Below are 22616 nucleotides of genomic sequence, written 5' to 3' on the forward strand. Positions count from 1 at the left end.
AGACCGCCGCTTCTGAAAAGGGAAATGTCTAACAGATGATTGGCGCCGTGCCCGCCCGCTCCACTTCTGCTGCGCGCTAAACGCAGCTCCTCTGACCAAAGCCAGGAGCGCGCACACGCACTCAAGGCACCAGGGAGGCACTGCTGCTGGGACGGGACGCGACTGATCCTGAGCAAAAAGCTGCTTCTGTTTATTCCGAGGAATGGGGCGACGCTGTTGGTGTCCAACGTTAACAAGCCCCGTTCAAAGCAAATGCTGCAACGTAGCACCGTCTGCCGGTGAGGTCACTGTGGCACAAAGCAAAGCGACCTGCGCGGACACGCAACGGAGATTCCGTCACATCACAGCGGCTTTGTTCGCGCACTGATTGACTGCTTGGTTTTTGGATTAGATTTTTCCAGTAGAATCGTATCGATTATTGCGAGTCAGAAAGGCTCGCGCTGATGGATCGTGGATAATTGGTTATTGATGAACCGAGCGGGACCACAGCAGCGGAACCTCGAGTTAAAAAAGAGAGCGGCGTCCGTAAAGACACATCTGATTGAATAAAACAACACACATTGACCTGGTCATCATTATAGTTAAAGGTAAGCAAAAGTTAATATATTTTAAACGTATTCACAGTGCTCAGAGTTTCGTCGCCAGCCTCCGGAGGCAGACAGACATGGCACATTGCCAAAACAGATGAACTACACTTATGATCTCTCAAGTGTGTTAAGAGCAAACAACTATTTTTTAAGCCCCTAAGAATACACACAGTATCATGTGTTTTCGTTATGAGAAGTTATACTAATGATCAAAGTATATTTGGTCCATATGAGGAATGCACTAGGCAAAGAGTGTACATTATGTCCATGTAGTCAACATTTGCGTACAACTAGTTTATATTAAAAGGCCCTTACAGTTGCAAAGTAATTTTTGTATAAACTATTTCATCTATCTATCTATCTATCTATCTATCTATCTTTTTCAAAAAATATAACTGTGACTGAATTTATAATAACTACATGTAGAACAATAGATCCGACATATATTTATATTCCTACTATATATTTCATCATTTAAAAAAATATATATTTATTATTTATTAATTCAGCGAGTGCATTTAAAAAAAATACCTTTTTAAATTTAAAATTTAATTATAGTCAAATAAAATGAAATATTTCTATCATACATGCGAGCTATCATCTGACCAAGATTCCTTCTTGTTTTTATTTGTAAAATTCACTATAATTTCACTGGATCTCTAAAGAAGCTAATGACAATAAGGTCACACACACAATGTTCCTTTCACACATTAAAACAGCCAAGCTATGTGTGTGTGTGTGTTGTAAGGGCAAGGAGCCAGACGTCTGCTACCACTTGATTTCCTTACAAGGAGAAGAAGTGTACAAGATGAAAGCACAATAACTTTATAGATGGATGCAGAGTGTGTGTTTCTGTCCTGATGAATTTGCAATTACTGTTGCATGGGAAAATTGTGCATTGGTGTCTGTGTAGTGTAAGTCAGGAGAGATCTATGTGTTTGAGGCTATTGTTGTTGTTGTGTAAGAGAGAGAGAGAGAGAGAGACGCTATTGTGCGTGGCTGAGATGGTATGTGTGTGTGGATGGGATTATTTCTTGCTTCATTATCAGCAATAGGTTGACTGCGCTGGCTGTAGCATCTGTTCCTGGTGCCGCGGGGCAGGAGTGTGTGTGTGTTTGTGTGTATGTGGGTATTCCCCCTGAGATCACTGTGCCAGTTTAAGAGTGTCTGGCATACTGCCATGCATTGATCCCTCGATCTACAGCAGGCACAAAGGAAAACCCACGCAATCGTTTACCGCCTGTGGTTCTCATCAGTCCGTTCCAGTCATTTGTGTCTGGGCACGGTAAGGATTTACTTCAAGAGACTTCTGAGGAGTCTGTGGGCTGCTCATAATCATCTAAAACTTCTACCCAGGCAGTTTCAGAAAACTGTGGTTAGGGAGGGACACAGCACCTCCTATGCAGATCATCTTCCTGTCAAACCTTCACATTCAGAAATGACTCATCAAAAGGCTCACCTCGTTCAAACACCCACAAAATAAATTGTAGATAAACAATGGATACTGTATGTGGTAAAAACCGTACTGTCATCACATTTGGTACAAACACATGATCCACAGTCTGAGAGCTAGTACATTATATGAGCAGGGTTTTGCAGTTAATCTACACTCTTCATCTTTCTATCCAGGTATACATGACTCAGGGCGTAACTGAAGGATAATTTTTTTTTTTCTTTAAAGAAATCAATACTATTTTTTAGCAAGGACATATTAAATTGGTCAAAAGTGACAATAAAATAATTTATAATCGTACAAAAGATTAGCAAATAAATGATGTTCTTCTGAACTTTCTATTCATTAAATAATTCTGAAAAGATGTGTCATGATGTCCATGAATACTATTAAGTACACCTGTTTTCAACATTCCAATAGTTAACAATTTAATAAACAATAAAACAGTAAACATTTTCAAATGTAATAATAGTTTTCACAATATTAGTTTTTACTGTATTTTTGGATCAAATAAATACGCCTTGGTGAGCATAAGAAAATCTTTTTAAAAACATTAAAAGAGTATTTACATGACATTTTAACATGATATATTACTATGGCCTGACTGAAATATAACTTTTTAAATGCATGTGAACACACTTCATAATTCCCATTTTTTAGTACTTGAAAATATTTTAGATTTAGCTTTATTAAACATAAAAGAATAGATAACTGGAAAAAATATAATTATATTTATATTTAATTTAAATTATATATAATTTAATATATGTATATACTAAAGTAACTTTAATAATATTAATAATAATGTTTATTAATAGATTATTTGTTCATAAGTTCATAAGACAAAAAAATGTGAGTGTTGCTGTCTGAATGCAAATAAATCACAGTCATCACATCATAAATCAGAGCCCACCATGATGTATACATCACACTGATTTAAATGATAGCAGGGATGATGTGATTACCCTGCCCCTTTGAGAATACAGAGAGCATGTGCTGCCCTCCCTCTGCTCAAACACACACACACACACAGCTTCAGGCACTGATTCTTTACAGCAGGGATGCATGGGTAGCCAGAACATTCCTTCAGCACTGATGTGGCGTTGTGTCAACACGATCATGTTACTGCAATAACCTCACACACACCGAGGCCGGGATGCAAGGCTGTTGGCTGAAGTCAGTATAATTTTTCTCTTATTTTATCTGTCTAACACCGTTACACTCTCCGCTTGCAGTGCAGACATGGTGAAACTCTTTTTCTCTCTCTCTCTCTCTCTCTCTCTTGGATATAACCTAGACAAGCTGAGCAGCCACAGAGCTCTTGGCAGGCGGCAAGGGTGTTCCTACTTCTCTTTTTTCCCCTCTTTCATTTATTTCCCTCATTTCCCCAGGCTTTGTATATGTGTGTGAGACATGTTTGGATGGATGTTTTACCTCCTCGACTGGGTGTTGCCTACATTTTCTGTCTGAGCGTGTGAGAATGAAGGAGACTACCTAATGACCTAGATTACAGTCTGCAGGATGTGTTCAGATCACCAATGCAACATTTCGATTCTTAAATAAACCTCCTCCGTCTCACTGATAGATTCAGGTCAAGCTTTAACCCAAACTGTTGAATCGAAGTCCTGCACCCTCAGTAGGACACATGTGGTTTAAATGCTTCCAGCACTCAGACAGAAAGCAGTTTCTGAGCAGATGGATGAAAGCTCCTGGAGAAGTGTGTAAGTGTGTGTCTATAGCCTTATGGTTGGTAAAGTCTACTGTGGTCCTTTCACCTTATTGGACATTGGGGCGTCACTTCAGCAGGGTGTGTTTCACACTTCACTGTGTGACTCAAGTGTGGGTTCTGCATGTGCGTACATGAATTAAAGAAGTCGTTCCAAATCTGTATGAGCTTTTTTCTTATATGGACAAATATTCTAGTTGTTGTGTAAAACAAATTACAAATAAAGCACAATAAAATAATGCATTCTAAGTCTTCTGAAACCATACATGCTTTTTGTGAAGAAATTAAAATTTAAGCAATTATTCTCCCTTTGCTGTAGCTATTTGAATCCAATATCAAATGTCACTTTTAGACACCATCATGTCAACTTTTAAGTTATAAGTAATCATGAGACAACCAATGACGTGATGCAATTTGTCTTAAGGCACAATATATAACTGAATGCAACCGCATATAAGATTTGAGACCTACAAGTGGAAGCCAGGATTTTTTTAGTGAACAACAACTTGGTTTGTTTGTTTACAAGACAACATGGCATCAGAAATAAACATGGCTTCAGAAGACTTGTAGTGCATGGACCACTTTTATAAAACTTTCATGCTGCTTCTTTGTAATGCCTATTCAATATTCAAAAATCTCACCTTTTGTATTCCACAGAAGAAAAGTCATGCCAATGTGTAAATTAAAATAATAATAATAATAATAATTTGTGTATCATTTTTATAATAATTAGCAATAATATTTACATATTTTTAAATGTTTAATACACTATAGAAAGCAATAACTTGAGATATTAAATGAGATATTTTTTCACATCCATATTTTGTCCTAATTGACATCTTTGAATGTGTGCTCATATCGGTTACTCATGTTTCTCATAAATCATGGAAGTGTTTCTGGGTCAGGCCGTGTGGGCAGACTGTGGTGTTACTGATGACTCTCTAGCTCTGTGCATGTGTCATTGTGCCTCTGCCACAGACCGAGAACATGTTTGTGGTCGACATTCACTGGGGTTTTAGAATGATCTTTCAGCCTGGTGTTCTAAAGGGATGAGCAGGACATGAGCTGATGCCTAAAATCCATTCTCAGAACCTGACTAATTGTGCAGTGTTTTTTTCTTTCTGGTTTAAGTGCTACTGACAAAGCATTTTGTAAATTGTTTAAATCATTTCAAAGCATTACATTTTCTGGCAGATTAACCACTCAATACTTTAATAAGCTATTCATAAGAAGTGCATGTTCTTAAAAAGTTAGCTAAACGGACAAAACCTGCCTTTGGGGGCATAAGGAGATGTGGCAAAATAATTTGTAAATTATTTAATAAATCATGATTAACATTTAATATGAATGCAGTTATTCTATTTCAAAAATAGAATACAGCAAAAATTCAGCATTTAAGTCCCCATTAAGATAGCAAGTAAATGTGTGAGTGAGCTTTAACAGCTTTTATGACCCAGTAAATAGCATCATGAGCATTGGATGTTTTGGTTTTAGTGAGTTAAGCCAAAAACTACATGACCTCGATGGAAACCTGTAATTGTGGTTTTCGCATAGGAAAAACCACAACTGAAAGCTTATCCCTTACATGATTCCTTAGTTTGGATCGCTCATGCTTTCATTCTCTCACTCTCTCTGTCTGGTTTTAGGATCAACTGTTTTATAATGTGTAGTTTTAGCATCTACTGAGCTTCACAGTTCTAGTACACATTCCCTTCTGTACCCTGTGACATTTGTGTATGGGTGCGTGTGTGATCGATGAGGTGCAAATCCAATGGATCCTGCACCTTTTTATGTTTTCTTCACATGAAAAGGAAAGTGGAAAAGATGGAGAGAGAGAGAGAGTGCATAAAAGCGCAAAACGAGCAAAGAGACAAAGACAGACAGGAAGCTTATGTGTGTGTGTGTGTGTGTGTGTGAGAGAGAGAGAGAGAGAGAGAGAGAAAGAGCTCTGCTTCTGTGTCAGCTCTCGGTCTTCTAAAGCGTAAATTCAAAGCAGAGTTGTGGGCGGAATGAGAAACAGGTAACGACAGTACAAGGGAGAGGAGGAGAGTGGGATCTGCTCTGATTAAACACGTCTCTCGCTCACATGAGCTCAGTGTGATCCAAACCCTGCAGACACAGACTAAAAACAGGACGGGTTATTACAGCTGAATTAAATTTACTGCAAGAGGAACAATTTTTGTGTCTGTGTGCATGCAAAAAAAAAAGTTTGTGATTCGTATTTAACCATTTTATTTTTACTTCTCATTTACTTGTACGATTCATTTTATTTTTTGTTAATTTAGTGCAATTAATTATTAAAAAATGTATTCCAATAACATCAACACAATTAGTCATGTCCATTAACCTCTATATAAATTTGATAATAAAGAGTTTTCACACATTTTTCAAAAACATGTGAGCACTGTGTCTGGTGACTCAGAAGAGCCTGGCGTAACGGCAGTTCAGTGTGTGCCAACTGAAGCCACTACATGAGAGTAATAGTGTCTGTGTGAAATTGTCAGTGAAGATTAATGCCCTTTGTAGACGCAGTCATCCAGAACTTTTCCTCTCTCTCCTGTCACTGCGCGTGTGATAGAACAGAGAACAAAATGATTAAAGAGAGATCACACAAACAGATACCTTCCCTTTCAGCTTCTACTGAATGTCGTTCTTGCTCTATCTCGTTATCTGAGTTTCATAGTGTGTGTTTTTGGCTATTAGCTGTTTTAAAGAGTCTCGAAGGCATTTTCATATGCCTTGTTAGTGTAATCTTCAAAGATAGAGGAAATAACTTTACATGTTATTGTAGAGTAGCACACTGTTGTTGAGAGGTTGCTTCTTTTAAAGGGGTTGTAATGAGGATTCAGATTTTCCTTGATCTCTTAAGATAAGAGTTCATTGTAAAACATAGTGTGACTTTTAGAATGCAACATTTGCTCCCCAGCGAGAAAAAACTTACTACAATGCAAGAATCTTAACGTTAGAAACTAGTGGCTGTTTTTTTTTTTAAGTCTCTAATCAGTTCAATTAGATCTTAACAGTATGAGCACATATTTCAGTACAGATTGTTTTGTAAAGCTGTCAGAAATGTAATACAAGCTTTGCAAAGATGCTGCTACTGAAGGATTTTAATTATGAGTTGTTTCCAAAAACTTTACTAAAATTAAACTTTACTAGAAATACAACTTTTAAAAATAGTCAACATCAAAAACAATTTAAGATATGATGTTATGAACACACACACAGTGAATAAAGTGCTGCAGAAAATATAATTCAGTCAGTGTCAATTGAAAACCTGTGTTTAAAGCTGCAGTCGGTAACTTTTGACGCTCTAGCAGTTAATAAACAACTGCTTGCGTCTTGCGGAAGAACATCGTAGCCGGAACTACTTGTCTCTGTTTATGTCTATGAAGAATCACAAAGGTACTGGGTTACTCCGCCGCGGTACCCCCGAAGCAATCTAAAATAGTCCGAATATAAACACTTATTATAGGTGCACCCTAATGATTCAGGACAAGCCAAAAACACGGTTTGGAAAATGGATTCATGGTGTACTCGCTTTTTATATACATTTTTATACATTTTGAACACAAACAAAGTTACGGACCGCAGCTCTGATTGGTTGTTTTTTACCGGGAGCGGATGAATTTCTGCAAATGGCAATAGGACCACTGGGAGGAGCCAGAGGAGCTTGATTTTTTTCCACAGATTATCTGTCTCATGTTCTACTGTCAGGACATTATGACATGTTTAATAAATATGTAAAAAATATATTTTTACAAAAGTTACCTACTGCAGCTTTAAAGGGTTATATCATCAAAAAAGTTAATTCTTTCACATTTATTCATCTATATGTGGTTCCAAACCTGTATGATTTTTGGAACATATATGTCTGTGATTTGTAATATATACTGTATGCACACTATGTGTTATATAAATATGTGGATTTAAAGAATATCTCAACTGTTGTTGTGTATACAAAGTATACAAAATGGGGTACAAAACAACCCTGGACCCCAGTGACTTTTACTGTACAGAATAAATGTCTTCTGTATTCCATAGAAGACATAAAGTCATCCAGGGTTGAAATAAAATGAAAATTCTCATCACTTACTCATGTATGACAGAATTGCATTATGCATTTTTTAAATAATTATGTTTGTGTGTTTGTTGTTTAGGACTGAGGTGAAACTATGGCTTTGGTCCTATCAATGAACCCTTTTTGTGAGCCTGAATCCGAAGCCCCGCCACCAATCTACCAACCGATCTGGGATTCGGAGCATTGCAGTAAAAGCTGTATCTCCACCTCCTCACCACCAGGGGGTAACACCCAAGGGCTCATTGAAGGTCTGAAACTAATCTCATCTCTGAAAAACAGACTACCATGAACAGATGGTGCTGATGATGTTCCATTCCAAACTAGACGTTTCAAAATCTGTTATCCAGTTTTGGTACTAAAACAGGCCAGAAATTCTCTCCATACCAGTCTTTGATCTAGAAGACATAGCCTATTAATGAAACTCTGTCTGAACCTTCCCGTTTTGTCTCCAGAGCCCCATTACAGACGAGCTCCTGATCATGTGATGGATCGTGTGGCCCTGTCACGGATCTCATATTTCAAGAGGAAATTTGTGGAGGATGAAGAACCTGCACTGAGCTTCAGGAGTTACTGTCACACTGTAAGTGCTAGCCTTACATAATAGTACATATTTCTACACAACACTTTATATTATTCATAATACTTTCAGTAATTCATGTAACTGTATGACGCTGTAATAATTTTTGCATATACTAGCATTACCACTGAAGAACCTGTAAACACCGGGGTTTATTATTTTTTTTATAATTGTAAAGGTGAGGATGGTGATATTTCATGCAGAAGTCACTTTAAAAAATGTAGATTAATGTGATGAACTGTATTCATGCAGTGAATGTATTCCGAAATCTTTCAGCTTCACATGAAATTCATGACTGGATTCATAATAAAGCATTCCTATTAAAATTCCTGAATTTAATTTCAGATTAAAATTCGCTGAGCATACCTCATTTGTCTTTTTTTTATTATTATTATTAAATATGTTCATTGCAAATTTTTTTTACTTGAATATTTAGTTTGAACGTAAATTAAACTCAAATTTTAGCCGTTAGAAATTCATATGAAAGTATTTAATAAAAAAAAAATATTTTTTAGTAATTTTATTATTCATTTAAATTTAGTTTCCGTTCTGTTGTAGTGCACATTTCGATTTTTTTTTTGCTTTCAATTCAGTTTTTATTTCTATTCCTATTTTACTAAACTGAAATATTTCTGCACTGCCAGGTTTTATCGTTTAACAGTTTTTGTTTCCCTACTGTTTATCACTTTATTACACTACATACCTCTGCAAACGAAACAAAGCATTCACCAACATCTTGCACCTTCATTTGTTCCTCACAACACATGGATCATACAGGTTAACTTGATAACTGACCTTACCTCATTTATGAATGTTCATTTTGTCTTCTGGGCCAGCAGGTGTCACCGGTCTTGGAGGAGCGTGCACACATTCTCCGTCTTTCTCTCGAGAAGCTGCGTTTCATGGATGACCCCGAGTCCTTCTTACGGCGCTCCGTGCTCATCAACAACCTTCTCCGTCGTCTCAGAAACGAAATCCTCCTCCAGAGTGACTGGTGCTTCCCATCAGGTTCCACAGCAACACCTTATTCCCTCCAAACACCTGCCACAAATACCCCTCTTCCCCCTCCTGCCCTGCAGCCCTGCATTACACCGCCCGGGCCGTACCGCAAACGCCTGCGTCTGCTGAGGCGTGAAGGTCCAGAGTGTGTCCCTGCCTGCTGCTGTTTATACGCATCCGGCCGTTACCTCCAGCTCCCCCTGTCTGTGTACTGTAGGGGAATTTACAGTTAAAACCCAAGGACCAGATATGTCGCAATGAAGACCAGGACTCAGAGATGAGTTCAGTTAATAATAATAATTTTACTTGAAGAAAATAGTTTGCAATTTCATCAGCAGAAGTCAGCTTCAACACTCTCGAAGGAGTTCGCAGGCCGCCCCCAGTACAATACAAAATCAACCACAGTTATACCCTGACAGAGGATACTAATTGCGTCAATACATGAGTCAACAAAATTCTGATTGGTTCCAAAACCTAGATAAAACTCTCCAAAGACGTATATCTGATATGCTGGACACTGGCAGTTGATCGTTTGTCCTGGGACTGTCTGAGCTTCTCCCTGTACAGACAGATACTAACACACGTACACAGAGAACTTATCTAAAATTCAAGGCTTTCTAGCACTGGCAAGTGTCTTATCATTACGGTTTGATACACACACATAATATGTGGACATTAATCTTAAGGAAAAGAAATACAGCACACATAAGGTTACACATTTCACTCTTGCTATAACTTGATTAATAGTCAAACAAGAAATCATGAGATAAAATAATTAATATCAGTATGAAGGATATGGCAAATCGGCATCCACTCCTTCAGTCCCCCGTTTTAGATCAATGTGGGGTCTAATACCCCACATCTGGTCTAATAAATGAGGTCAGGTGTAGTTGTAATGCATGCTAAGAATGCAGGCTGTTGGTCAACTTAAGCAGGTGCATATACTTAAGATCTCTGGTACTGGCTGACATTTCTAGTAATAAACACATTATTTTGTACAAAATACTTCCCATATACATTCTTACTTCCCATATACATTCATCTACTTACTTAATCCCACAATATCGCCACTTGCACTAGTCTTTCTTCACATAATGTCTTTTCCAGTGAATTATTCTGTGTGTCCCTCTACCTGGAAAAGTGTCCTCCATCCATATATACTTTCATCAACATATCTTTGTAAATACCTCTCTTCCTACTACAGCTACTTCACACTTACCCTCTAAAACAAAACATTTATCTAACAGCCTTAAGACTAAATTTGCATATTCATTAACCAGATTTAACAAATCATTAAAGAAAACCGCATACACTATAACCAATTCATTTTTTTTTTTTTTACCCTTAAGAAGGATATTTGCCTTATTTGTTTTCTTTTAGCATGTTTTATACAACTATGATTAATTTTAGTTAATTTGGTCATATCTTAAAATAAACTCATTACAATAAACGTATATATATTTTATTCTCTGGAAGCCGGGCTAAATGAATAACCACTGTTATTGCATTCCTGACATATGTCAGACCCTCAGTCACCTCACAGATACCAAATATAGACATTGCTTATAACCTAAATCCCAGTAAAGATACCCTTATTTTATGAAAATCTATAATTTTCCCCATCAATGGTACAATTATAGAGATTGATTATCTATTTTACCCTTTCATTCCAAACTTGGTGTTAAAAACACAAAAATAAACAAACCAAAAATAAGTAAGATCAATATTGAGCCATCTTAAAAAATAAAAATAATCATAATCATTATTTCCTCGAAAACCTAGAGCAGTTCCTAGTTTATTACTTATTAGCCCTTTTATTAAGCTTTACTTTCACCACAAATCCATTTGCAGTCATCATAGTTCACCTGCTGTTTAAACATACATGAACCATTAACCTTGTCATTGTTAACACATTTGGTTAAAATTACATTTTAAGTATCGAAGTGTCTAACTTTTAAAATACAACTAACCTATCCACTTATTGTCATGCATGTATTCATTTTATACCATGACATTACTGTTAACCATACTCATTGCCTTATTATTACCTTTTTTTTTTTTTTTTTTTTAAATGCAAATCTTGTCAATTATCATACCATATTACTTTACTCAGACTATATTAGCGACACATTCAGAAGCAAATCCTCAATACTTAGTATAAAGTCAATTTAGTTCTCACTGTTTTGTCAGTGATAAATGCTTACAGGTCAGTTACTTGATCAATGTCTTAAAAACCCTCGTTCATGTTTGTCATTTGGCAGTGATATTAATTTACTCAAAATTATTATAAACTGAAAAAGAGCAGACAGATTTCCCAATATTATTACTAAATGAACAATACTATTACTAAGTGCTAAACGGCCAAATATTTATTAAAGAGACATCCTCAGTTTCTGTAAATCTGTATTGAAACAGTATACATTATCAAAAAGACCTGTCAGTGTTCACAATATTAATTTGACTTGACAAGTGTTCATAAGCAGCTCCATAGAGCCTATTACAATTGTGTTGTTTAAACAAAATGTATTATGAAAAATTTTTTTTTTTGCTGTGCTATTTCAATTAATTCAAACCTCTTGTTATGGATTTGCTCCATTAAGGGGCTATCCACACATTTTTGTTCAACTTATCTCTGTTCTACATAAACCACTACATAAAGCTTTTGCACTATATTACACAAGCAGGATTCACTCCTTTGTTTTCCCACCAGGCTTCTTTATGTGAGGGTGCTCTCTGGATAATTTGGTTAGTGACGTAGCCAATCTGTCACTGTTTTTCTGCCGTCAAGTCTAAAATATTTACCTTCACCATTCAAACAACAAAGTGTTAACTTGTTAAAATTTAGACCCTCATTTAAATTTAGGCATGGATTTTAAACCCATTTTGGACGGCAAACTTAAATTTCACAAATCCAATCATATAAACACTCTTTAACATATTAATCCAGAGAGTGATTTAAATCAGTATTATAAAAGACAAAACAAGTCATTATTACCAGTAGCAGACAGAGCTGGATAACCAATCCACTTAAAGCTCGTCCCATGTTTGGCATTGTCTTTTCATTAGTTTCACTCAGAATTATCGACTTCTGTAAAGTAATTTCACTTAACACTTCTGTAATGATAAAACACTCATTCCAGAGGTTAGTGACTCAGTTGAAACAAAACAGGAACAGAATTGTCCCCCAATAATATATATATAGCCATCCTCATGCATGCACATACTTAACACATTTATATTTTAACAGCTCATATTTAAGGTTTTCCTTTTGGTATTAAATCGGAAGGATTTAAACTCAAACATTGTCTGTGCATTTTACCAAGTTTGTACCTAATCTCTTATCTAATCTCAAAGTTTGCCTGTTCATTAATGATTTTTATTTTGAGAAAAATCAGCTGGGTTGTTTTGGTCTTAAAATTATTGCTCTGTTTTGGTTACTCTTTCTTAGCAGGCCAATAATAGAAGAAGAGCACTATCCCTGCCTCCACTCAAGCACTCTCTCTCTCTCTCTCTTACTGTGCAAAATATTATTTATTTATTTATTTTGACAATTTTTGCCAAACTATAACTTAGACTATAATATAAAATTCATTACAACATATATCCCTGAATTATTCAAATAAGTTAAAAATGTCAAAGTTTCTAGATCTAAAATCTCAGTTTAAACTGTTTAAAATACATAATGCTAGGAACATTTCTTTAAAATTATTTTTACCTTACATGCTTAATTCCCTTAACCTTTGTTATCTAAACCATCTCTTGATTAAGCAGAAGCAGTCTTCATTTTTAGCCACCACCATATCTTGTTATCATCTTGTGTCATTCCTAATGACCTGCATGAGTAAAGACTATGATATAGACATATTAGTTCAATATCATTTTAGCCTCATAAGAAATTTTTGTCTCAAAATAATGGCTGTCATCACATGGTCTCAGATGGTTCTTGAAAGCCCATTGCCATTAACTTTTTATAAATAAGCTCCTTGTCCTCAGGGTGTGATCCCCTGGCATAGTTGCATCAAGTTGTGGACGCTTGTCACAACAATCAGCCAAGGAATGCGGTTGCTGGTGATCAGGTCTGGAGGAGCTCACATTTTGAGGCAGATTGCTGTACTTCATACAGTTCCCCTCTTAATGATGCTCTAGGCCTATCAAGCATCCGCTCAACTCCACTACCATCTCACATATAACACCTCCCTTCAGGGCAGGTGCCCAGTGGCGGTGACCCCCTGCCTTAGGTTGTCCCCTATTGGCCAGAAGAGGATCTTACCCGTCATTGAGAAATCACCTCATGCACACTGGTAACCACTCTTTCCCGTTGCAACATCCTCGACAGTCTTCTTCCAGAATCCAGTATTTCCTGCAGCTTAGGAAAGGTGCACTCAAGAACCATGAGAGCCATTGACAGCACCTACTAGTGTTAAAACATTGGAAAAGGATTAATCAGACTAATATTTAATCCCTAAAATCAATTGGATACCTCCAAACTATCATGCTGAGATTACTCAGTGAATTTATTTTTCACACCCGTCCATTCATTGTAATTTTCTGTTGCTTCTGTAGCTGCAGCCATCAGGCCCTGTATGATGGTGGAGACTAAAAATAAGACAGATAAGTTACTGGTCATAGAACAAATAGCAATACAACTGTTTAACTATTCAAAATTATTACATCTATAGCTCAGGGTCTGTATTATGATTTTAAAGACCTCATGTCTCTTCAACAATTGCTCCTAAATTGTTATTCATTATTTTTATAATCTCTTATTTCTTACATGCATTGGGCAGTTGAACATTTAACTACCAATTGCCCTCTTAATGCATTAAATCTGAACTCTTTTTTAGCATGTCCTTTAGCATCTCTGCCTATGATTTGACTGAAACACTGTGCTGTACTATAAATATCTTATCACTTAAACACAAGCTCAGATAACGGCATTTTAGCTTACTTTGAATGAGAGAGAGAGAACTCTGAGGGATTCAGGACTCGTAACAATGCATTTTCATTCATTTTTAACATAATTTCATCGTACTATCATTTTACTCTAGCCCAGTTTAAAACTTGTCAGAAATTATATGCATTTTAAAAATAAACATCTTTATATTTGTATTTTTACTTTATTTTCGCAACTCAAATGTTTCTCAAAGTTCTTTGCAGTCATTGTCATTACTTTTACATCAACTTGTATTTATCCATTCACTTAATTCTGGCCATGGCTTCTGAATTTCAACATTGGTTTTAAATCTGTCAGAGGTTATCTGACCCAGGTATATTACTTTGGGTCTTGCTAGCATGCTGTCTTCAAAGTTACTTTGAAACCCCTGTTTATGTTACTTGTTTACAACTTTATTATCTCATAAACAAAAAATAATTTTCTTTTCTCTTCTTTTTTCTTTTTTTATGATGCTGCGTGACTACAATTTTGAAATCCAACAATAAAATTACTCTTTTGGCCAAACATTAGTAAATATAGGAATTAAATTTTTTTTTTTTTTACTCAGAACATGTCTCTGGTATTTTTACTGCTTAAGCCAGAGTCATGGTGGGGGCCAGCATGAGATAAAACAACGGCTTCATTGTAGTCAAAGTAATTTTATCTTTTTTTAACAAAACATAAGCTTCTAAGTTTTTCCAAAATGCCACTGCCAATTTGTGTGCCTACAGTTTTTTTTTTTTTTTTTTTCACTAACCCAGAATTCTGTTCAGTATTCCTTGTCAGGACTTTCAACAATTATATAGGAACTGGAACAGGTCTTATGATATCATTCTTTGTCATTTAAACCTTCTATGCACAGAGAATCAGATTAAATCATCACTCAGTTACTTCTGGGATTATTTTTAACAAATCGGCACATACATTTATAAATGTTTATTTCTCAGGTTCGTTCTAAGTTTAAAGCCAATCAAGTTTTTGTTTTAACATTACAATCAGAATTAAAGCTCAGACTGATCATTCTTTAAATGAATTCAGAGAATATATATATATATTTTTAAAGTCAGAGCTTCAGAGCCAAACTGTTTACAGCATTTGCTCTCTTCTGTTTCATTATTTCTATCAGGGCTGACCAGGTTACCTAATTTGTCAGTCATATTTCTATCATAAACCAAAAACATATTGAGGCGGCGATCTTACCAACAGCACTTGACTTCTGCGTGATGAAATTGCAAAGTATATTCCAGAATTTCCATATACTGGTCCAATCCAATCAGGGTCATGAAAACTACATTTTAGCTCTTTTGGGGTTGTTCCTGAGGCATCCCAGATCAATCAATACTTTCCCTTTGCATATATCCCTATATTTTTATAGGTGCACATATGAATTATCACTATTTATTTTTAAACACTAATTTTGGATACTCTTTTCCCTAACCACTGACCTGGCCTATTTCTAAGCTCGGGGCGCCCCTGTCTGTAATGGTGGGTGATCGAGAGTTGGAAGAGCGAGATACGACTAGAACCCCCGTCTAGCGTCTTACATTCTTCTCGGGATTTCCCATACCCCTACTTTGGCTTAACCGGCCGTAAATGCACTGCCCTTTATGGCCTCTCGTGCTTTTTGGCTCTCTGTGCTTGACCCAGCACTGCCTATTTACGGCCCTATGTGTCCCTTGTCCCTCGGTGCTTGACCCAGCACTGCCCTTTACGGGTTCACATGCCTGTTAAGAATGCGTTTTTGTCCCCCCCTGGACTGTGCACACCTAGAAACAAATTTTTACGTCTCTCTCTAAGACCTATAGGTGTGCACCTGTTCCCTCTGTAACTGTACACATCTCTAAATATCTTATATCAAGACCTACCGATGTGTACTTGTACCCCTTATACTCACAAGGTTACTTATTTACAGGTATATTGTGACACCAATTTACCTACTCCACCCTGGAGCTGGTGTCTACCCCCTCACGTCTGAGTGAGTCTATCGTTCCTCCTTCTCTCGACCCCCTCCACTTACAGACAGTTCCTAACCAATAATATTAAATCTAAAATCTTTCCTACCTTGGTTTGATGATTGATCAGGGATGTCAACAAAGAACTATTGCCCGCCGATCCTCCACCATTAACTGTAGGGGAATTTACAGTTAAAACCCAAGGACCAGATATGTCGCAATGAAGACCAGGACTCAGAGATGAGTTCAGTTAATAATAATAATTTTACTTGAAGAAAATAGTTTGCAATTTCATCAGCAGAAGTCAGCTTCAACACTCTCGAAGGAGTTCGCAGGCCGCCCCCAGTACAATACAAAATCAACCACAGTTATACCCTGACAGAGGATACTAATTGCGTCAATACATGAGTCAACAAAATTCTGATTGGTTCCAAAACCTAGATAAAACTCTCCAAAGACGTATATCTGATATGCTGGACACTGGCAGTTGATCGTTTGTCCTGGGACTGTCTGAGCTTCTCCCTGTACAGACAGATACTAACACACGTACACAGAGAACTTATCTAAAATTCAAGGCTTTCTAGCACTGGCAAGTGTCTTATCATTACGGTTTGATACACACACATAATATGTGGACATTAATCTTAAGGAAAAGAAATACAGCACACATAAGGTTACACATTTCACTCTTGCTATAACTTGATTAATAGTCAAACAAGAAATCATGAGATAAAATAATTAATATCAGTATGAAGGATATGGCAAATCGGCATCCACTCCTTCAGTACGAACGGGATGTATACTCCAACTCTCACCCTTCTTCTTCATCATCATCAACTTCAGTAAGATTTCCACAGCTGCTGGAGGAGGAGGATGAGGAGGAGGACAGTGATGAAGAAGAGGACTCTGTGTGTCCTATGTTGGCTCTGTGTCATGCTGAAACCAGAGAGCAGAACAGGGCATGGGATGGTCTGCAGAGCCACAAGGAAAACAAGACCCTGGAGAAAAAGAGAGAAAAGGGGAAGGAGAAGGCTAGAGGAGGGGAGGTTTCACAGCGATGGCTTTCAGACGCTATAGGTTCTGGACACCATGGGGCTCTCACCAGGGCTCACTTGAGGGGAAAATAACAACAGAACACTTGCTGTGGAAACAAAGGAAGAAACTGGTTTCCAGCAGCTTTATAGATCCGTTATACAAACCAGAATATCAAAGTTTTCTTAATTTTTAGGTACTTTTTGTACTTCTGGATTACGCAACATCACAAATCAAAAGGGACAGCGAAATCACATATCACTCGGCTCTTGCGGAAACTACCATACTGTGCCTTAAATGTTCTCGTTTAATGTGTTTGATGTGTTTGTGGATATTTGTGACTGAACCAATCCACAAAGAAGTATGGAAGCTTGTTTCCATACACTCACAATTCAGAGACGAAAAGGTGAACTGCAAGGTATAAATTCATAATTGTGATAAGAAAAACAGAACTGTAAAATAAAAAAAGTCACAATAATCTTTTTTATTTTTTTATTTCATGGCAGAAAAAAAAAGAATTGTGATATATAAATTTGTAATTCAAAAGGATATAAACTCTGAATTGTGAGAAAGAATTCTGAGTTTATACCAGTTCCGAAGAATTACAAGTTTATATCTCACAATCCTGTGTTTATATCTTGCAATTCTGCCATTTTATTTATTCCGTAGCAGAAATGGCCTTTCATAGTGATGGGGACCATGTGAAAAAAGATTCACACTCATTCAGAATTTGTAAGGAAAAAAAAATAATAATGAAAAAAATGTTCAAAATTAAATTTTGTTAATATAGGCACCTGTCGAAATGCATGACCTGGGTTGCTGTCCATGATGATAATCACATTTACATGCAGTGTATTTTAGCCAGAATGCATGAGGCCCTGAAGCTGGCCATAATGTTCAATACAATTCTATTCCATTTAGCACCCTTAATATTTAATATATTTACATATTCAGGAGACAAAACATCTTAATTGACACCAGCTGACAGAGATCACGGATACAGTTACCTCAGTGTCCTTATTAATCTGTTATTTTGAGGTCCAATGATCCAAGTGATTTGTAGGAAAGAGGGAATCTTCATTTACTATGAAAGCTGTTATTTTCATGCACTTTTTTTATATTGTTTGCGTTTTCTCCGCATTTATTTTATTTGTAAAAACACATAATGGGAGAACCTCAGACATGATCACAACTTATACAGGCAACAATGCTGGTAGGAAATGAAATAAAATCTTAAACATTGTTCTGGTTTGATTTCTGTGTGTGTTTTTGTGAAATGTGTTAAGAATAAAATGATCTCAAGCTCACAATGTTCCCTTTATCTCCTTGTGATGTTATTATATCTGGCATGCAGCTTATTTCTTTGCATTCTCTCTCTCTCACGCACACACTTTCTCTCTCACTCATTCACTCTTATTACTCTTGCTGTCACCTTTTTGCATCCTTCCTCTCTTCTCCATTATCACTATGGAAACAATGTTTACTGGAAGAGCAGTCTGGGATCCCCTGAGGCAAAAAAAAGAAAGAAAAAAATGTTAATGGCAAACACACACACCTCAGTCAAACATGCACTCAGTGGTTATTATGAACACACCCATACACAGCACACAATGTACATTTGTCAATGTCCTTGTTTGCATATTTATCAGATTAATAACACTGCTTGGAGAAGTACAGCACACGAGGAGTACTCAAAGTGTTTCAATAACTGTTTGTCTATCATTGGAAATGTTGCTTCATCTTAATCTTATGAAGTATAGTCCAAATATAATCTGTCTATCTTCACCACTGAGGTTAGTCACTTTTTCACAAAGATCTTGGACCCTCAGAGGGATGGGAGGTTAACGTTTTCCCGGGTCTGCACAACAAGTGGGCAGGCATAAATATGTTAATGTGTCAACTTGAAACAACTTTTGTTTAAAAATGTACTTGTTTTCATGACTCAGAGTTGACTCTTTCTTTTGAAAGATAATAACTTTATACATGGTGCACTTTTAGATTTAAAACTTTGCAGGATGTTTTCATTCACTTAGAGATGTGATACACCGCATGAAAGGTATTTTTTTTTCTCTAAAATTCATAATAGGTGCACTTTAATGAGGTCAGGACTTGGGCAGTTTATGATTTGTTGACTTCCTTGTTCTAAACCAAGTGTGAAAAATACATAGACAAATTTTTATATATGGTGCAGTTTACACGGCCTAGGCTACAGTATCTTACTTTAGAGTGTTCAGGAATTAAATGGGTCATATGATGCAATTAAAATGTTTCCTTTCTCTTTTGAGTGTTACAAGCTCTTGGTGCATAAAAAAGATCTGTGAAGTTAGGGTTAGGTTTGGTGATATTCTTTATAAAAGTTAAGACTTGTCCACGCGCTCCTAAAATCACTCGTTTAAACACGCCCCCACGTCTACGTCACTGTGTGGGAAGATTTGCATAATCGGCCAAATGTTTACGCAGAGAAAACAGATGTAACTTTGATTCTCGCTGTAGTTTTGTTGTTGCCACGATGCTGTGGAGACATTGCTTCGTTGTGAAAGCAAAACTATATTGTTTGGCCTTTTAAAAGAGGACGATATCCGCTTCGCCATGCCAAGGGCTGATCCGTGCTGGTCGCTGAGGAAATACATCAACTTTGCGCTGTGGATCGCCAGATCGGCTTTCACTGTGGACAAAGCGGAGTTCAGCCCAGGGTCATCATATGTGGCCTTCGTCGAATCCGACCAGCCGTGCCGTTCTCAAGTCCACTGACCGTTCCTCACTCAAACTCACAGTGTGTGACACTGTGTGATGCATTTTATGAAGAACTGTTTCCTGAACCTGCAGACTACCCTACAATTGGTCTGTGCTCAGAGGCTTTTCTGTAATGTGAGACAGTTCCAACTTTGCAAGGACAGTCTGACACTTCTAACTCACAGCCTGTGAGTACATGTTTTATATTCAAAGAATTTGCCACTGATGATTCAAACGCTTTTGAGCAGGGTAGAGTAGCGCTTGTGGTTTGTCATTTCTCCAATTACAAATACAGACATGGTTTTATGTTTATGCAGCTCGATATGCAATGTATTAAATCATTATGTCCCCACTGGATTCAACAAATGCCTTGTTGGGAATGGGTTTTATTGGTTTAGTCTGGTCCTGTCGGGGAGATGGCATCACAGTGCTAAGGGGCATAACATTTCTGTCTCATGCTTGAGGTATTCAGCCAATCACAACGCACTCGACAGCTGGTCAATCAGTGTACACCTCGCTTTTCAGAACGATGACCTTTGCAAAAATCTATGTGTTTCAGAAAGGCAGGGCATAGAGGAAAATAATGTGTTATAATATGGTATAATCTGAACAATTTTTGCTGGACAGAATCAAAAGATTTGATTCACTGGGATGAATCAAAAATCGCCATTCACAGCTGACTCTTTTGTGGTGAGTAGTTGGTATTCAACGTCACAGAAGACACTTTTTATAAATTATCCCCCTGATTAAGCCTCCCAATCACAGAATCAATCACTTTTGGGACAGATTAGCCCTAGAGCCACCCTCTTTCAGAATTAGAAAGGTGATATGTTGAAGTAAAAGTGGATTTAACGCAGCGTTATGGAGCCTTTATAAAGAAAGATTGCAAAAGGAGGGTTGATTCTTATGTCGCTCTTGCTTTTTTTTCCGTCTCATTACCACGTTTTGTCTTTCTTCATCTTTCCTGAACCATTCTTGACTAACATATTGTTGTAGTTCAATCATTCTCTTGCACACTTCCCCCACCACCAATCTCCTATTTTCATATCTGTGTAATGACAGGTCTGGCTGCGCTTTTGAATTATTTGAGAAAAGTGTTCCCAGTCTGACTAATGATACAGGATTCAGGAGCTATCAAACAGGGAGAGACATTTTTCATTGGGAAGAATGTTATTTGCAGCATTTACACACAGTTAAACAAACAAGATGTAAACAAAACAAAAAACTCTGAATGCTCTTAAATCTCACATGAGTCTAATTTCAACCCTGACAGCCGGCCTCGGCGTTCACCTCACCTTCCCTGGGGCACCATGGCAGTTTAAGAGAGGAACTGTGTGTGGGTGTGTTGTGATGCACAGTGTGACAAGCATCATGTCATTGTCAACACTAATAGAGGAGCAGAGTAGCATGATGCCTCTACTCTCTCGCTCTCTCTTTCTGTTCTTCCAGGCGTAGAATCTGTCTAATGCTACTGGCTCAAACTGTCATCCATCAACACATATCTTTGGCAGCTCTGTGTTTCCATGGCAACTCCCCCTTGCCAGGCAGAGGTTTTCGATCAAAAGGCATTCATTGCCAGATTTTTCCCTGCCTCTTTTCACCCTCATCCCTGGCTGACTTCCTCTTTTCTTTTCTTTTTTTCTGACTGATTGTTTTCATCCCTTGCCTGCTCTTTTTCCATCTCCTTCTTTCACCATCTCATGTTATCCATCTATTATTCTTACGCCTTTTAAACATTTCTCTCTTTTAATAAATATATTTTTTCTTTACTGTTTGTTACTTTAAAGCATCTCATCAGAAACACTGGAGGAAAGGACCATAATAGTTGTCTGTATTACAGGCATAATATTGTGAAACTGATGAGAAATAAAAACCTGATTTCATGAGAAAATAGAACAATTTTTCAAGGTAGCAATTTCATATGGATTTGTACAATGGGATTCATACAAAAAATGTGATAGATGTGATAGAAATCCATAAAAATTGGCCATTTGCCAAAACATAAAGTAGTTGATAAACCAGCGACAGTGTTTAACACTGGAATAAATTACTTACTCATAAACCTGAATTACACATAGCTATGTTAGCCTAGCTATGTTTTTTTGTTTGCTTGTTTGTTTGTTGGAATGTACTTGTGATCTTTGGTCATTGTTAAATTGTTTTGTTATATTGAAGATTAGAAAAATGGAATTGCCATTGTGATTGTGTTGGAACTAATCTGTCTGAAATTGCAGTTGTAAATGCTGTATGACGTGGCAAAATAAGACAATCAGAACATACAAAGAATTCTATGGAGCAGGATTTTAGACCAATGAAATTTTACTGTGCGTGGGGCGACCAAGTACAGTGCCACAAACAAAGTGATAAAACCAACAATAGTTGTGCAGTGTGCATGATTCTTTATTACTTTAATCAACAATTTGTCTCCTCTGCATCACCCTAGCACCATTTTGGAGAGTATCCACTGAACCCAAACAGTGTAGGCTGTTCTGTCAGCTGCGCCATGAAGATACATTTTTTATACATTTTCTATAGTTTGCTCT

General features: G+C 37.0%; 1 protein-coding gene across 1 annotated transcript; it reads left to right on the top strand.

The window, feature by feature from the left end:
• LOC127970385 (SERTA domain-containing protein 4) lies at positions 1–18650 on the top strand. Its single transcript, XM_052572952.1, has 6 exons — positions 1–587; positions 7927–8095; positions 8300–8427; positions 9261–9631; position 10055; positions 17094–18650. The coding sequence occupies exons 2-6, from the start codon at positions 7942–7944 to the stop codon at positions 17433–17435; spliced, it is 996 nt and encodes a 331-aa protein (XP_052428912.1). The 5' UTR covers positions 1–587; positions 7927–7941; the 3' UTR covers positions 17436–18650.
• The last annotated feature ends 3966 nt before the right edge of the window (positions 18651–22616 follow it).

This window comes from Carassius gibelio, chromosome B13 (genome assembly GCF_023724105.1).
Source record: "Carassius gibelio isolate Cgi1373 ecotype wild population from Czech Republic chromosome B13, carGib1.2-hapl.c, whole genome shotgun sequence".
Lineage (NCBI taxonomy): Eukaryota > Metazoa > Chordata > Actinopteri > Cypriniformes > Cyprinidae > Carassius > Carassius gibelio.

Coding starts and splice junctions, on each gene's coding strand:
- LOC127970385 (XM_052572952.1), top strand. CDS start 7,942: ATGGCTTTGGTCCTATCAATGAACCCTTTTTGTGAGCCTGAATCCGAA. Junction 8,096..8,299: donor CACCCAAGGGCTCATTGAAG/GTCTGAAACTAA, acceptor TTTTGTCTCCAG/AGCCCCATTACAGACGAGCT. Junction 8,428..9,260: donor TCAGGAGTTACTGTCACACT/GTAAGTGCTAGC, acceptor CTTCTGGGCCAG/CAGGTGTCACCGGTCTTGGA.